At 41.3% G+C, this 17,800-nt stretch overlaps 3 protein-coding genes across 4 annotated transcripts; 2 read left to right on the top strand and 1 right to left on the bottom strand.

Moving 5' to 3' along the window:
* Positions 1-2,708: 2,708 nt before the first annotated feature.
* On the top strand, positions 2,709-13,496 carry LOC124209472. The gene is made up of 3 exons (XM_046607463.1): positions 2,709-3,321; positions 9,988-10,477; positions 10,777-13,496. The coding sequence occupies exons 1-3, from the start codon at positions 3,312-3,314 to the stop codon at positions 12,056-12,058; spliced, it is 1,782 nt and encodes a 593-aa protein (XP_046463419.1). The 5' UTR covers positions 2,709-3,311; the 3' UTR covers positions 12,059-13,496.
* A 1,205-nt stretch (positions 13,497-14,701) lies between these two features.
* On the bottom strand, positions 14,702-16,778 carry LOC124209465 (UDP-N-acetylglucosamine transporter-like). Of its 2 annotated transcripts, none has more exons than XM_046607453.1 (7): positions 16,381-16,778; positions 16,203-16,319; positions 15,905-16,122; positions 15,726-15,842; positions 15,512-15,658; positions 15,237-15,438; positions 14,702-15,149 (listed from the first exon to the last, which is right to left on the bottom strand). In XM_046607453.1, the coding sequence occupies exons 1-7, from the start codon at positions 16,391-16,393 to the stop codon at positions 14,965-14,967; spliced, it is 999 nt and encodes a 332-aa protein (XP_046463409.1). In that variant the 5' UTR covers positions 16,394-16,778; the 3' UTR covers positions 14,702-14,964. The 2 variants fall into 2 exon arrangements, with proteins under 2 accessions (XP_046463409.1, XP_046463410.1); XM_046607454.1 differs by having other exon boundaries at positions 16,203-16,313; positions 16,381-16,611.
* Positions 16,779-16,825: 47 nt separating this feature from the next.
* On the top strand, positions 16,826-17,781 carry LOC124209469 (NADH dehydrogenase [ubiquinone] 1 alpha subcomplex assembly factor 3-like). Its single transcript, XM_046607460.1, is given in 5 exon segments — positions 16,826-16,908; positions 17,004-17,041; positions 17,272-17,378; positions 17,453-17,481; positions 17,483-17,781. Coding segments are annotated over 4 exon segments (384 nt in total). The 5' UTR covers positions 16,826-16,908; positions 17,004-17,027; the 3' UTR covers positions 17,717-17,781.
* The last annotated feature ends 19 nt before the right edge of the window (positions 17,782-17,800 follow it).

Genomic DNA, 17,800 nt, shown 5'->3' with positions numbered 1-17,800 from the left:
CCGTAACTTTTATATACATATTAAACGGTCGGCCGGTTTGGGTCATCCCCTCAGAAAAAAGTCCATCATCTTGCATCTGGGAGATATGGACCAACCGTTTTGGTGGAATAAAAAAGAATCGCGAAGAGATTGTTAGTGTTTAACAATAACAGCAATTGCGCTACATTATTATATCTCAGGGAGCCTTTTTGAACGAATGAATCTGACGTTATTTGATTTTTTCGCCATTTGGACAACTTTCACGACGAATCAGATCGTGGGAAAAAGAAGTCCACCCATGGTGAAAATAAATAAGGATTTTTTGTTTTCTTCTTTTTTTACATGGCCAAGAGAGTTGTATCAAAATCCCAGCTCGCGTTACATACTGTTACCCGTCCTACGCACTTTTCGTGATGCTGGGATAACTAAAAAAATGTTTGGTTTACTTGTCTGACCAACCGTTAATCGGCCGATTTTCTACGGAAATATTCCGGCATTTTTTCAAATCGTTTCCACGGATGGTGCGATAGGAAAAAAATATATACATTTATAGATATTACGATATCGAATGTATATTTACAACATGTCATTCAATCTGTACTACGACATGTTTGCGCCAACCGATTTATTTAACATTGATAGGGAATATATAATCAAAAGAGATAGTGCGACTATATATAGCCCCTCGATCGTATAAAAACGTTTATAAATGGATAGACACAGCACAGCGCAGCATTTCTGCCCCACTTGATGCTGGAACAAATATCTAGGAGAGAGAGGCTGGCACTGGTTGGCGCTATAGCTATATAGCAGCCTTATCGTCCAAATCCATCCAGCGTGTAAGCAAATAAACCATAAATTGATGAACTGCCGACTAACTGTTTCTGTCGGCTCTCGGCTCATTGGTTAACTAGTCCTCTCTCTACGTGATGAGAGAGGATGAGGCCCAGTCAGAAGCATGACCAAGCCCCATCCATCGTCTATATATCTCCTGGATATATATCCTACACTAGAAAATATGAAAGAATCTATACGTGATATTTTTTATTTAAAATTCACGCCCTGAATTTTTAGATCCGCAATCAGCCTCGATTCAATTTATTCCCTAGACGTCAGTTCTTTCTGGACGACCATGAATCACCATATATCTCTTCTTCTTCTTATAGTCTCAAAACTATAATACAACAGCAGCCGCTTTCTCCTTGATGTTTTTTCGCCGCTTCTGGATATAGCAAGGACACACTTTGGCGCTTAGACAGATGGCAAATTTATCGGCCCACCATCCGATCTATCCAAAGGCATCAGGATAGAACTGAACGTCTAATTTGTCTTGTTCATTTCCCCCCTTATTTTTTCTTTAAATTTAACAGAGAGTCTCGACATGAAAAACGACCGTTGGCGACGACGGCCAGTCTCTATCGCATTTGGATTTCGTCAAGTTTAGTCTACACGGAATCGATTCAAAATATTAAAAAAAAAAAGTTGTCGAATTTTTTTTTTTATAATCACATGTATACGCACAGTAGCGATACATATAATATTATATTACATTATTATATAGACAGGATGATGATGATGATGAGACGGGACGGCGGGGTGTATTAGTCACATGTGTTATCGATCTCTCCGACTTTTTGTCTATATCGATTGGTTTGTTGATTCGCTTGGAAACGGTTGCCAAGTCATCAAGTCATATGTTGTTTGTTTGTTGGCCGTTGTAAATAGATCCCGGGTGGTACTTTTTCGCTATTATTATATAGACGCAGCGCAACGCACACACTTTAAGACTAGATTTTCGTATGATTTCACCCGACTGCGTATTATGTGTACGTGACCAGATCCGGCGGCCGGGAGTCCGTCCGTCCGTCGGGCGGATAAATTTAATGAAGACGGAAGAATGAGACAAAAAACAAACATCTCAGTTTCTATAATAATAATGTTGATTGCTGGGCTGTTGTTGTGTGTGTGTACTGAGTATCTCTCCCGTATATGAGCATCGAAATTCCAGTTCAGGCGAGAGGAGGAGGACCAGCAACATCATTAACTTTTTGTCTGTTGTTTCTTATTTTCCCGTCAATTTAATGTAAATAGAGATGCGGGAGTCGTGAAAAAATAAAAAAAAAAACCTGCTGGTAAATTTCCGTTCAAATGTTTGTCATACCGCGCGGCAAACAATCCGTCAGTTAGTGGGTTCTTCTACCCCAGAAAATGACTAAAAAAGAAAAAAAAATTAAATGATAAAAAAAAAAATAATTTAGAAAAAATGTTTTTCATTGTTTTTAGTTCTACTTAGCTTTAATATAATATACCGCATCCATGCAGAAATGTTTTTTAAAGAAGAAGAAGGTGGGCGCCCTTGAAGGTATTCAAAGAGCCTTGGGGCAATTGCCAGCCATAAGAGAGAACTAAGAAACAAGCCAGATATCTCTTAGCCCCGAGGCTAGAGACCTGCAAGGAGAAGAGACTGCTGGAGGAACGAAGGTGAGACACTATTATTTTATTTTTCCCTTTTATTTTTTAAATAGTACTTTTCAAGACGACACTTTCTTAAAGACTTAAAAAATAAATGGAATATTATTTTATTAATATGAGGGGGAAATGTCGATCGAGACAATGTAGGCAATCAAATGAACAGTTTCGATTCGGCAATTATTAGCCAACTCTTTTGTTATTAGAAAATGGCCGGATGGAAAAAAAAATATAAAACTGGGTGAGAATATGCCAAAAAAGCCTTTTGGTGGCTGCTGGCTGCTGCTGCTGGCGGGGGTAGAATGAATAATGTGGAAAGAAGAAGAAGAAGAAGAAGAAGGCGAAGAAGAGAAAGAGAGAAAAGTGGGCGGCGCAATGGAACGGTGAGGGCCGTCTGCGAGTCCAAAAGTCCGTTGCTCAAGTTGACTAGCAAACCAGTTGCAGTCGGAACAGCGTCCTCGACAGTCACGCAGGTTTTTCTGTCTATTCCACTCGACGATTTTTTCAAAAAAATAAAATTACCAGCGCAACCCACGCGCTTTTTTCTGATTAACTCAGCGACGAGTCGACTAGTCGAGTTGGTTTGATTCCAGGTAGTTTCTTTCCCATTCATCCCCAAGAAGAAGAAGAAGAAAGAAAGAAACAAAATTTCGACTTTGGTTGTGTGTCCATCATCAGCGTGTGAGAGGATTTTTGTTTTCCCCAAAGTGTCAAAACTTCCGCATCGCCGTTTTACAGAGATCCAAACAACTGATTAAATTTTTTGGAAAATATTAAGTGACATGGTGTTTGTTTGGACTTGACGAGTCTTCCTACAAAAGATTATACATCCAGCACACTCCGGTCAGCTCACACAACAACAAATGGCCGAAGGTAAAAAACAAAACAAGTTAAATTTTATTTTCCCTTATTTGTCATTGAATGGCGTGAGTGTGTGTGTGTGGTTATATCTCAAACGAATCGGAGCGAAAGTCTAAAATCTCCACCCAAAACACGATTTCGAAATGAACGCGCGTAAAATTTTTAAAAAAGAATTTGGCCATTTTTTCGGGTGTTGGTGGAAACAAAAGAAAACCCCAAAAAGTGTAAAAAAGTGAAAAAATGAATTAAAAATGAAGTACACATCCATCCGGTCGTCGGAGTGGCATGTATCCCTATAGAACAGGACATACACACACACACACAGAGAAACACACAAACAAACACGTGACACAAACCATGGCAACACCCCGTTTTTTATTCTGTATGTGTGTCTGGACGGACAGCTCACGGGTCCAGTCCACTCATGTGAACTCTCTCGTCCCGCCCATCATGAGAGCCCATCATCATCGCACGCCAACGGTTCACCGACAATTCGACATCCGAATTCGTCACGAATATCAAAAGAAATAAAATAAAATGAAAAAAACCGGCGGCGCTCTAATGAAACGACCAACACAAATTTATTTTTTTCAGGGAAAAATAGAAAAAGTCGAATAGCATTTCAAACACGTACGCCATTTATTTTTTTAATGATGGTTCGAATCATAACAGCAGAACACCATATTAATTCGCCTTCACGCGGGAGTACTATACGTACGTATATACTGTATAGTATGAACCACCTGCTTATCTATATTTCGGTTGGAATCGGGTTCCGCATCGGGAGCTCTCTCTATCGTCCACCCGTGATGTGTAAGGTCTAGGTTGGCGATTTGGTCACGTCGTAGTAGACACAGCAGAAACCCATCGTCTAATCGATGATTATATAAAAGAATAACGAAACAAAAATGTAGAGAGAATGAAATAACGAAATGAGGAAGACTATAACAGGGAAAAAATTTGTGCTGGCGCTTTATTTGAACTCGTTTTTTTGTATTTTATTATTCGAGATGATCATTTTCTGGACAACATTTTATGTACCGCAATGTCGTCAGGTAACTTCTACACAAAGACAATTGAACAGCTGGCGTGGGAGGAGGAGGATAGGACGTTATTCGTTTCTTTTTGAAATAAAATGGCCAGTCTCGCCATTGACTTCACGGTGGCCATTAGCGATGAGTCGACAATTTTCCGTCGTAACGGATCCCCCCGTACACACGTAGTCGATAGAAAATCCAAATCATTCGAGTGTATACCCACAACTCTATAGAGAGTGTTGGCGGATTGCGCGTTCACTTTACATTTGTCCGCCGCCGTCCCGCGGCCCCTTGCGGCCACTCCCGTCGTCCCCATGGGATCGGGGTCGTCTCTCTCTCTTTCTCTCTACCGTATTTGATTATTATTATTTTTATTGGATCGCGATAGTGTGATCATTATTTGAGCGCTCCGACCAAGTGGACACGATCGTAAACGCAACGAGGAAACAAAACGTTCCACAATGTCGCACTTTCGTGAAAAAAAACAACAAAAATTTGTGTTTTTTTTCCCTCCCGGCGGGAAAATCATTTACAGATTGTGGTTGGTTAGAATATACATGTTCGTACATACAAAGTACACACACGGATATTACGGGTGCGGATAAAAATCGGTTGCACGACAAATAAAAAGAAATAAAAATTCCGGCTGATGAGTTCGTTCATCTTCCGCAACTTTTATTCTCCTTTGAAAACAATGAAAAAATGAAACAAAAAATCCATTAAAATAATTTTTTGTGACGGCCGCAATCGTCCGTATCGAAAAATGCAATCGATAAAACGCGATGAAATGGCTAAAAAATGTTCCAACGATCGTGAGTGTGAGCTCATCATGGGGGGAAAAATTCTTATTGGGTCGTGAGGATATAGAGTCCGTCGTCGTCATCATCAGCTGGAAAATTTCGCCGGTTGTCAATAGTCTTGTATCCTATAGCCTTTTGTGTGTGTCGGGTTCATTCTTCTTCTGATTCTATTGGTAAGAAAATGCGTTGCTGACTTGCTGGCGTATATCAGTTGTGAAACTCTTTTGTGTTGGCTGACGGCCCAAAGTAATATACGCGCGCCGAGCGACGCCGGTTGCTTGGCGATGGTACGGCGACGGGGTGAACAGCCTCGGTAGACCTTCACTGTCGCTCCATGATGCGCCTCGCCTCAAGGTAGCAGTAGAGAGACCGAGGATATTCCAGCAGGTGAGATGACGGTCTTGTTAGCTCTCAGAGTCTCTCTCACTTTTTTTCAAGCTTTTTTTCTACCCGTCTTATTGGCTTCTCCATTATTTTCATTTATTTATTTATTTTACTTCGGGTCCCTTTCAAACTAAATATTTTTTCGATGGTTATAGCAGTGTCGACTTCAAGGCCACAAATGAGCCTCACATCCGGCCCATGACGACACACACCTATACAGGGTCCTCCGGAGTTGCGAGTCAAAATCGTTTTCGGTCGTTTTCTTTCCATTTCCATCTAAGGAAATGATAGTCAAAATGGACGTCTAGGAAAAAATCCCGTTAGACGTTTGCTGGACGAAAAAATGCGCTCACTTTAGCACAGTCTGTCTGCCGCCTGTTAACGTTTGAAATCTCATCGGGTCGGGTTTTGGGTACGTTAGAAAGAAAGAGCTGACGCACCTGTGATGGTCAAATTGGGTTTTTCCATAGTCAGTTGTGATTTTTGTGCTGGACCAAATCAGAGAAAAATCCCGGCAAAAATACAAAATCCATCCAGGAAGAGATATGGATGGGCCGGAGGCTGCTGCTGTACGGATCTCGGTCGGATAATATAGAAAAGCGCATCCAGCGCTGGTGAGAAATTTTTAATTTAAAAAAAAAAGAAATTCATTTCGAGGTCGTGAGTTTCTCGCGTGAATTCGTGTCGACTTCTATAGGAAATCAGGCGAGAAAAACGTTCTAGAAGTAGAAGAATAATGATATTAGATTCTCCCGTGTGTGTGTGGGTGTACAGGTACAGGGTGGTACGGTACATAAAAGAAGAAGGGGGCGGCGGCCGATGTTGCGGGGTAGTCCGGTCTGGTTTGTTGTTGCCATTTGCGGTCGGTTGCGTGAGTAGCCGCGTTCCACACGCTCTCTCTCTCTCTGCTTCCTTCTTGTCTGCACTTGCTTTATATGCTGTAATCTACCTTTAGACTGTTTTGTATACCGCCCCACATCTTTTTTCGTGTACCGGGGTAGCGTAGATTATTCAACGTCGTTTCCAACTTTGAATGGCTTTAATAAATAATAGTCGCCTTCCGTGATCTGCTGGGTTCCTGCTGGTATCATTCCGCCGACGATTTAGACTCATAGCAAAATAGGGGGGAGCGAAATGGTTGTGTGTGTAGTACGTGCGTAATAATAATCACACCGAAATAGACTAGACAAAATAATAACTATACCAACCTGCCGCCGGGTAGCAAATGTATAGTTCACCTTGAGGGTTCCATCAACGGTTATTATAGTGTTGGATGACCGGGACTACTGTGATTTGTTTTTATGGACTCAATTTCGCACGCCAACCCCCGTTTCTTCTGGTCACCAAATTCAAAAGAAAAAAAAAGTCGTAAATTTTAAAAAATGGGTTCGACATTCACCAAAAAATTCTTTCTATTGTTATCAGAAATCAACGGTTCTTTGTCCTCTGCGTTGGCTGGTCAACCCATCGAAGCCGCGTCATGTTCTTAAAGATATTAGCCTAAAAAGAACAAGACGTCCAGTTATATACACACACACATAGACTATACTCTGCGTGTGTGTGTGTCTATGTAGTTGCAACACCCGTTGACGCCAGCAGCAGCCACTGATCCAGTTTACTGAATTTCTCTCGATAATAAATTCGTAGAAAATACGAAAGAAAGAAGGAAAATGCGGCCGTGTAGAGCAATGCCAAGGTTCTCTTTGAACTTGAGGAGAGCATATATAGCCTCGTCATTCCACAAACCGTGTCGTTTGGCGTGAATGCGTCTCTATTTTGACTTTGCGCAATAGACGGCCCCGCGGATTATTCGAAGAAAAATAAAAGAGGTTTGAATTGTTACAGCAGAGTCGTTGCACAAGGTTCCACCGTCGACCATCAGCCATTGTATAGATAGATACACTTTGCTTCTCAATGACCCGCACTCGGCTGATGTTTTTGAATCAAAAGAGCGTTGCTGAATAGTGATTGAATTTCAGTCGAGTTGTGCACGAAATTCGCTGGCGAGGTACAGTCGAGAGCAAGGCCGCCTGATTCACCCGTAAACAGCTTCGCTATACTTTGAATTTCTATCGCCCCCTTTCGTCTTATTCTGTGAGAAAACACCAATTTTGTCCTTGCAAAGACATGTACACTTTGGAAGAGTATTTCCTGTTCAATGCCGACGACGTCTCGGAAAGTTGGTTCCGACTCTCGGCAGCACTCAGCAGTTTGACCCTGTGAATCTCTCCTCTCTCGTTAAAACGGCTGACCTAAAAACCAACCCAGAAGAAGAAGAGGAAGAAGAAGAAAACGTGTGTATATTTATAGAAATACATATCTACATGTTGTTTATTTAAAAGGAGACAAACCCCCCCCCCCTCGATCGACCGAAAACATTCTTTTACAAAAAAGAAAAAGAAAAGAATAAGAAAGCCGAGCAACGTTTTCTCTTCGCTCGTGTGTCTTTTTGAGTTGTAAGAAACTTTTTGGGATATGTTATGGCCTCCTCCCATATTCAGGTTGGCTTGATGACTATTCTACACACTGCATAGCTGTGTGTGAGATGCTGCCAGGTAGGTAGGGTGGGTGGGTGGGTTGCCAAAAAACCAAAAGAGGGGTCCGGTCGCTTTCTCCGAGCTTTTTCTTTCTTCCGAGCAGCAGCAGAAGAGTCATTAAATGTTTTTTTTTTCCAAAAAAGATCGAGGTACACTCGAGAGCAGGTGAAAATTTCAACTACAAATTTCCGTTCGTGCGAAATCGGAGCATCGTGGCGATATGTACCTGTTGGTAAATAGATACAAACAATGGCGAAGGTGAAATCGGTCGTCGTTGGTTTTTGGCAACGGGTCGGAAAGGAGCCGGTGCCAAGTGGGACTCTCCGACAAATAGAAAACAATACATCTAGATAGTATATGTGTGCGCTGTTCACCTGGCGCCACCAACGCTACATAACATCATTTAGCCTCGAGCATAAGAATACCAGTCATTTGAGTTTTTTACTTTTTTTTGTTGTTTAGCGAAATCCCTCTGTTTTTTCTCTCTTTCGATCTGCTCGCGCGATGCCCTCGATGTGCCACCGGCACCGGTTGTTGTTGATGTGTAGATACGCCAAGGTTGACGTCAGATATCCCGAATGTGGCAAGGTCGTCGTGACGTGGCCATCTTTATTTTTTCGTCGATGGAATATCATAATAAACCGACACGATATCCAATCGCCGCCGCTGTCGGCACCGCAATCTTATCCGATGGTTTGAGCGATGTCCTCATCGCGTCTCTGTCCTTTTATATTTTTTCAAGCGTCACAGTTGACGACGACGACGCCGACGCTCGAATAAACATTGGCGGCAAACATATAAGACGACGGATCTATGATGCGAAAAGTCAACGATTTTGTTTACCTTTTTTATTTGACCGGGCAGCCAATCTCTCCACAAACCAAAAACTGGTTTTTTTAGGGTTGTCCGTCATTTTGTTTGACTTTGAGCTTATTTCTTCTATTTTACATTTCCTTTTTCTTTTCTCACTGGCCATTTATTATATGCTGCACCCGGAGCGGCCCTGACGGGCGGAGATGTCCTTGGCCAACCACAAAAGTTTCTCACAATCATTTCGGATGAGTTTATTCTAAAATATCCTCTTACTGAAGTGCGCAACATATATACAAACCTGTTGTGTAGTGTGTCTGCATACTTTTTGGCTATTTTTATTTTTCAACGAAAATTTCTTTTCGACTCGATTTCTGAAATAGAAAAAATAAATAAAAAATCACGGAAATAATTCCGCCGTTTTCTCCAGTCACGTTTTTTTATATCCCCGTCTGTGTTGTCGCCCAACTGACAATAACACGCAGACACCGATCTATTAAAAAAATATTGTGGTGCATCACGATGCACTCAGAGAGAGAAAAACAGATTGGCATCGAACACAGCAACCATCTGTGTTGTACTACGTTGCTTTGTGTTGCATATCAAATATCTCCCATTCGCATCTCTCTCTATATTTTTTGAGATTGATTTGATACCACCTGTTATATGCTTCTCGTCATTCCTGTTCACTCGTCCGTCCGGCAGGCGCCAGACAAACATGGGAAAACCTGAATAATAGAACGAAGAAAGAACAAAAAATGGAATGATTAGATTGATGCGCATAATTATTTGGCGACCGGTTGGCTTTTTGGCTACACACATCCCGACTCTTATTTTTGGAAACCATTAGAAACATTTTTCAGAGATTTATTAACGGCCTGGTTTTTGAAATTTTGATTTTGAGTGGGTGCTGGGTTTTTTCCATAATTTTCTTCCGGGATTTTCCGAATTTGTATTTTAATGTTTGGTTTTCCGGGGTCTATTTTTTCCGGAGTGAACCACCAGAAAAATGAAAATTTGTTGGGCTGTAGAGTTTGACGTGTTGACAGAGTAGGATCAAATCTAAACGGGTTTCTATTTTTTTGTTCTTTTTGAATTTGGTCATGTTAGGACAAATCATGCGAATGTGCCACTGGACGAGATGGCCGCTGCTGGCCGGCGGCAATCACTTGAGGCCGCTACAACGCTCCGTCTACGTGCTGGTCGTCTGGACTTGCCTCTGCTACGGACTTTTCCAAATATCCAGTCACGGGTCGGGCGGTGGGGACTCGCCTTCCGGCGGAGGTGGGGCCGGCTACGCCGGCGCTGGACCAGTCAACTCGCGCCTACTCTTGCAGAAGGTGACCGAGACGCCGCTGACCTCTACGGCCGCTTCGAGCGGAGTGGCCGTCGGCACCCAGCCCATCACCAGCACCGATCCGGCCGCCCTCAAAATCGACAAGCAGAAAATCCCGGACGACGACGAGATGGCCCCGTTCATCCAGCAGCGGGTGCCCAACGTCCCGTTCGAATTCTGGCTGCGCGAAAAGGCCAAAATCTACGGCAAGAACCACACCTGCGCATTCTATCCCAGCGTCTTTGACATCAAATTCAACAACAAGTAATTTAAATTATTTCATTTTCATTTAATTTAATGATCAATAATTTATTCAAATATTATATTTTATTATTTTATTTACTCAACTATTTTTTATTCAAATTTTGATTTTAGAATTTATAAAATTATTACTTTTATTTTATTATTTTTATTGAATATTAAATCAATCAATATTTTTTTTTATCAATTTTATTTATTCAATTTTATTTAATCAATTTATAGTCTTTTTTTTTATTTAGTAAAAATTTAATGTAAAATCAATTAAATTTTTATCTTATAAAATTTTGTTGATTTCGTTCTAGTTATTGGCAAATGTTCCGGTCGACGAACGGGACCTTTTACCTGTACGGAGCTTATCACGACAACCGGGCGGCCGTCAAGACGCCAACGATCCGCATTCTGGGGATGATCGACCGGATCGAGCCGACGGTCAAGACGCACTGCCTCCTGTGGTATGACGCGGCCAAGGACCCGATCGTCATGCCCGTCGTCGAGTACAAGTACGTCTGGAACCAGAAGTGGGGCAACTACAAGCAGGGACTCCTACAGCCCTACCTGATGGCCTGCCACCTCCCGCTGCCGGCCGTATTAGCCGCCAAGGGCTTCCGACCTGGCCAGGTCCCCATTTCCGTCTCGCTGACCGAGAAGGGCTGCGAGCCGCCCACCAACAACCTGCGCGTCAACAACAACGTCCCGGCCCAGAAGGGCCGCTTCGCCGTCTGCGTCAAGGGCCTGGACTTTCTGCGCGAAGACCTCAGCGTCCGTCTGGTCGAGTGGATCGAGTTGCTGGGCCTCCTGGGCGCCGACAAGATCTTCCTCTACGAGCTGGAAGTCCATCCCAACATCTCCAAAGTGCTCAAGTACTACCAGGAGACGGGCCGGGTGGAATTGACGCCCATCACGCTGCCGGGCGAGCAGCCCAACACGCCCGGCCTGCGGCACATGTACCTCAAGTCGAAGATCACGTCCAAACGCCAGAACGAAGTGATCCCGTACAACGACTGCCTGTACCGCAACCTGCACAGCTACGACTACATCGCCCTGATGGACACGGACGAGGTGATCCTGCCCAAGAACGTGCAGACGTGGGGCGAGCTGATCGACGTGGTGGTGCCCAAATCGCTGGCCGTGGCCAACTACACCCGGGCGTCGTACAATTTCCGCAACGTCTACTTCTGGGACGACGCCGAGCACTCGCACCGCTGGGAGGCCAACATCCCGCGTCACATGCACATGCTGCAGCACGTCTACCGCAGCTACAACTACACCAAGCCCAACCAGTACGTCAAGTGCTTCCACAACGTCCAGAAGATCCTGACGCTGCACAATCACTTCCCGCTGGCCTGCCTGGGCGGCGGCTGCACCTCGTACCCGGTCGAGCCCGAGACGGCCCACCTGCAGCACTACCGGGCCGACTGCGTCAGCACGCTCAAGAAGAGCTGCGACAGCGAGTACAAGCAGCACCTCGTCAAGGACACCATCATCTGGCGCTATAAAGAAGATCTGATCCCGCGCGTAACCAAAGTCCTCAAGTCGCTCGGCTTTTTCGACGACAGCTTAGGCCAAGTGACTAACGGCCTGTAGTCCTAAATGGACTTTGTCGGATTCTATTTTTATCACGTCACAATTGCACATTATCTGATTTTTTTTATTTTTTATTTTTGAATAAGGAAAAAATTAGTGTTTGGTTTTACGCTTGTCGGTTCTTGTAAATCACGTGCTGTTAGTCAGACGAGGGCTCAAGATACGCAGTTCAGCAATAACTTTTTATTTGAATTTTATTTTTTTTTTGTAATGAATGGCGCAAAAAGAGAGAGAGAAAAGATACGAGCGCTTAATATGCAAATTTCTGATTATGCATCGTCAGTCAAATAGTCTAGGGAAAGCTCAATGTCCCGCCACTTATCATTAGTTGGACGTCTCCGTATGCTCATTCGACCATTCCTATAAAATAATCACATTTTTTGGGGGGCGGAGTTTCAGAACAATTGGAATCAAGTGGGAATCGAGTCGACGTTTAAAATTTTTTTAAATATGAAAATAGGACGAAATAGAGAAGACACGGTCGACGTAACGTCCAAGAGTCGAATTTTTTTTTAAATTCTAACCTTTTACCGTCATTGAAATGAGCTAAACACGTACAGTGCGCACAACTTTTGGTTGTTCATCGTTGAAATAAAAATGATCCGTGTTTTTTAATTTTTTTTTGTTACATCACTCAGTGCTGAATGTGAATCACCTTATATTTGCCCAGTTTGATTTTTTTGTGATTTTCTTTACATATAGCGTGAATGATTTTCATCTACAAAAGAAGAAGAGAAAAAGAAGAAGAAATAGATTATAAAGCTTTTTTATTTGATAAAATATGAAATTTTTGATTTTGTGTGTGTGTTTCCTGAACTTTTCTTACAAGTCTATAGCGCCGATTTTCGGAGGAAAGACGCACGGCTCCGATGACGACAACGCGTGCGATGTGATGTTTAAAAATCTTGCGAACAAAAGCGAATGGCTTGATATCCTTAATTCTTTCTATGACAAAAAAATAATAATAATTTCATGATATACGTTTTTCTTTGAAATATCTGCAAGATTCCATTTGACATGGCCACACACGTCCATTGCCAAACCATCATTCAAATATTATTTGATATGCGACCGCGCTTCGTTTGAATTCACACACAGTACCCGGTTCAGTCATGTTCTTTTTTATTTTTCCAAAAATCCAAAATTGGAAATGACGACCGGATTTTTATTTACCAATCTTTTTCGTTTATTCTTTTTCTCGTGAGACACATTTCTGTGAAATGCACACACACGCCACACCCAAATGAAATCGCAATTTGCTTATTTGATTTTTTTTTTCGTCCACTGTTTTTCTGTAAATGGTGTGTACGCTCTGTAATGTACGATTTATTATATATTTTTTTTTGGTCTTCGTCTTCCCATTTTTTTTTGGTCGTATCTATGCCTTAATAGCCAACATCCGCAAGCGTCGGCAAATACAATTTTTGAAATACGTGTATACAATATACAGTCCCATATTCTATTCTACTATAGTATACACAAGCCATAGAGCTACTATACTTCGTTACTAGCGTTTTTAAATCAGCACCCCCGGTGAAATAGAACCGGTTCTTTTCGGTTTTTGATTAATATCTCTGGTCATCTACAATTCTACATGGGCACCCCTTTTCTTTGAAGGGGAGTCCGTCCTACGTGGCCAGTTTTCACCGATTTGTAGATTGGAATGGGAAAACAAAAACTTTCTCCTGTAATACTCACAGCCTTCATTCACCACGGCTGTGTTTTTGTGTGTGTGTGTGTTGGGAGTTTGTCGGACGCATGCATAAACAAAAAGCTTGTCGAGTTCCCTACCGGGCTACACCACACGCTATAGTTAAGCTGTAGGGAAAAAGGGCTGGTGGCACAGCTGCCAGAAAAATTTCTAATGCATCCAACCGAGTGTCTAAAAAGGCGATTGGCTGCTGCAAAGGTAAAATGAAATGACCAACTCCCCAATGGCCTATCCTATCGACATCATCTATGGGCCATTTCGTTCCCGCTCGTAAATTGTAACTACATGGTGTATAGAACCCACCAAAAATATGATCATTATATATTCCCTCTTTCTTCAGATGGTATCCGGCGATGACGAGTGTAGCACTGTAGCTCATTCGATGGTCGATGATCTTCAGTCGTTGGTGATGTTGCGACACGAAAGAATCACGAAAACCACGACACGATTTCTCGTTAATAAAGCCGTGCAATGGCAACTCCTTTTTTGTGTTTCAGTTTGGTCTGTCGGAGTTCTACAGGTTTGAATTGGCAATTTCACATGTTCCGCTTCGGTTGACGTCGAACGACCTTGCCTTCAAATTAAAACGCGGGAAGGACGTACCGGTAGAGGGGAATAACCAGTGTAGCAATTAAAGGATTCCACATCAACAAGATTATTATCCGAATGCGATGGAAAAAGAAAAAAAAAGCTCACGCTGGCCTTGAAATGTCCAGAGAAATCGACAAGTGCTGCCCAGAGACGAAAGAATATCACCGGGAAACCTGTAGGATTGGATTTCACTAGTCTTCTCTGCTGCTACTCATCGTGACAACTTTCGCTCCGACTGGACGTCTCTTCACTACCTGTTTTGAATAGTTCATTGTTTCTTTTTATTTTTAATTATATAAAAAAAAAATGTATTTCATTTCAAACAGCAACAGCACATGGACTGGATTTTCTTTTTGTAATGCAATCGCACATATATATAGAATAGGAAGGGCACACGATTGTTGAGGGCGTGTGGCCATCGCACCTGATGCAGTAGCAATGACCTGGGAATATTAATTCTCAACATCTCCCACCACCATTGTAGAGGCCAACAAAAAACAGTAAATAATATAATTAATATGCAAATAATTGGACAGAATAAGCTCACGCGCAAACAAGAAATATTCATGGAGACAGTTGCTTCGAGAGAGACTAAAAAGGAGCCTCAAATTTTAACATTTTGATGTTGCAAGTTCTTGGGCGGCGTGTAGCTGTAGAGGAATACCGAACCCATTACTAACAGAGTTCCGACGGAAAATTGCAGCGTCAAGTTGAAGTTGAATAAATAGATGGACACAACACAAGACAAGATGATGGCCAACGAAGTGGCAAATCCTTTCAAGATGTTATCTAGAAAAAGGAAACAACGAATAATGAATTAGGTGACGCAAAGGATCAAATACTGTAGGTTTTAAAAGGACTGGAATCGATTCATACCGGCGTACTTGACGACCATGGCGACTAGTAGCCCTCCAGTCGCTTGAAGAACAACCAAATACCAGATGAAGGAGTCATATCCGAAAAAGAATCCCTGCGAGTTGATTGTGCTCCAGTCGTAAATTAAGCAAGTGAACAATCCGAAAGGAAGAGATAAAAAGCTCAGCTGGATATTTCGCATCCACACCGAGACGTTAGATCCCTGGATATCAAAGAAAGCGCGGTGTCGTTGAAGAAAATTTATTGATTTTCTGAAATTTATTCGTTTTACTCACCTTGAGGATTTTTTCGAAATAAATTCCCGCAAATCCAGACAGAACACAAGCAGCTAATGCAGCACCAAAGCCAACCCAACGATGCTGTTCAGGACCAGAGGAGGCTGTTTTGTCCGTTTTCTCCGGCTCAGTCTGAGCCAGTTGAACCTACGCAATTTATTGATGTATCGTCAGTCGTATTATTTAAAGTTGATTCAAAATATCTGAAAAATACCATGGCGACACCGACAAGCAATACAACCAACGCTGTCCACTGAGTAGCTATCAACTGCCTCTTCAATATAGCAACCGTAAAGAGGGCAGTTGTAAGAATTTTGAGCTGATAAGTCACCTAGGAAAATGATACATGTTTTCAATGAAATTAACTTAATTCAATTTTTTTTTTTAAGATACCTGATAAGTAGCAGCATCAAGATGAGAAGCAGCAACATACAACAAGTTGTTTTGAACAACATACACCATTGATGGCACACACACTTTCAATGTATCAAGAGGCTGCTTGATGATTTGGGTGTGCACTGCTTCTTTGAGCTTCGTAATTGAGTTTCCTTCCTCATGGTAAACTAGCCAAAGGCAGGATATCAACTTTACAAGCTCTGACATCAGGACAGCTATATTAAGTAAATAAATAGTATTAGTTATTTGCTACATTGCTGAATCTCTCATAATTGCATGTCTCAAGATAATCAACCTGTTGATGAGAGGAACATATCTCCTACACGGGTTCTGGCGTACCGCATACTCAACCCAAGAGCTGCATTTTGGACAGTCAGGGTAACAAGGCTGATGTACTTCATCTTTTCTGAATCTAAACAATGTAGAAATAATCAGTGAATCAACAAAGATTATTCAAATTTAGAATACTGTACTTTTCTGCTCCATTGCTGTTTCTTTTTCCTATCTATTTGACTGTTCAGAAACACAAAAAGTAGTTTTCAAGTTAATTCTATCTTTAGAGCAAAGGTGCAGAAAATTGTAGCAAAATTGTTGAAGTTTATTGCTTCATCTCGACAAAAGAAAAAGGTGACGTATACAACTCTACACTCTACAGAAACAAATTCTCTTTCGTATGAACTGCACTGCAGACGTCCTTTGTTTACCGCCCGCGTGTCAAATATTTTAAAATAAAAAATATAAAAATTTCATTTTTTTAAATCCACGTTAAGAAATAAACTATTTCCAAGTCTTAGCAAAAATAAAAGGCGCTCAATTTCTGAAGGAGTTGCAACTTGCAAAATATTTTTTCAATTTTGGAATTCGAGTGAGAGCGACAACAACCGGAAAAAATGTAAACACAAATCGTTTAGTCTGCTTTCTCTTCTAAGTCGTATTCGACTTCGACCTTAATCTTGAATGAAGAAACAAGTGGGGGTCTTTTGATTAATTCTTACAGTCGGGTAAGCATGTGACAAAGTTAAAAAAAAAGGTTCATTACAAGTCTTAATTCTTACTCTTCTTTGAAACATATATTCTTAAATATTCCTACGAACAGGTTGGCTTCAGACTGAATAATGGAATGATGGCTTTTGGGTATATTTTTGCATCTAACAAATTTATTCTGACACTTTTGTTGTCTAGTTATATTTTTACTTCAGATTTTTTTTTTGAATTTCTGCCTGTATTTTTTAAATATTGTCAAAATAAGAGTAGTGTTATCTTAGAATATTTATTTATTTTCCTTTAAGGAAAGAGATATCTTATGAAGCATAGAAATGATGTTTTCACATTCATTTATTTACATGTGATTTACTGTTGGATAGGCCAATAGCAATTTTTCCTAAATCAATATTGAGCTGGAATGTTCAAAGTGCTGAAGACATAAATGAGGATTCATTATCACTGTTTTACACTCTGGAGCCAAAAATTGGTAAAAATTATGTGTTTTTCATTTAATCACCAAGTACTTAACTAATATGGTGATATCCTCATCTTTTTATCTAGACATACTCGTCATTGGTATTGGTGATCCCGATCAAAAAGTTACGTCATAACATTATTAAATACATGAAAGACAAGAAGATCAATCTGGAAATTTCAACAACTGAAAGAGCTTGTGCAACGTTCAACTTTCTTAATGTTGAAGGACGATGTGTTGCAGGTGCTCTGATTCCACCTACAAAATATCGAATTAACGAAGATGATATCGTATCAACACAGCGGCAAAACCGAAAACTTATGACAGTAGACGAATATCAAATCATTTAGATACTATTTCATGTAGAACAAATTGAAGCGCAATTAATCTAAATAAAGATCTTTAAAAAATGTAATGGTGATAAGTTTTCATGA

The sequence above is a fragment of the Daphnia pulex genome, chromosome 12 (genome assembly GCF_021134715.1).
Source record: "Daphnia pulex isolate KAP4 chromosome 12, ASM2113471v1".
Taxonomy (NCBI): Eukaryota; Metazoa; Arthropoda; class Branchiopoda; order Diplostraca; family Daphniidae; genus Daphnia; species Daphnia pulex.
Note: the sequence above shows the minus strand (reverse complement) of the source record. Positions and strands in the feature narration are given on the sequence as shown.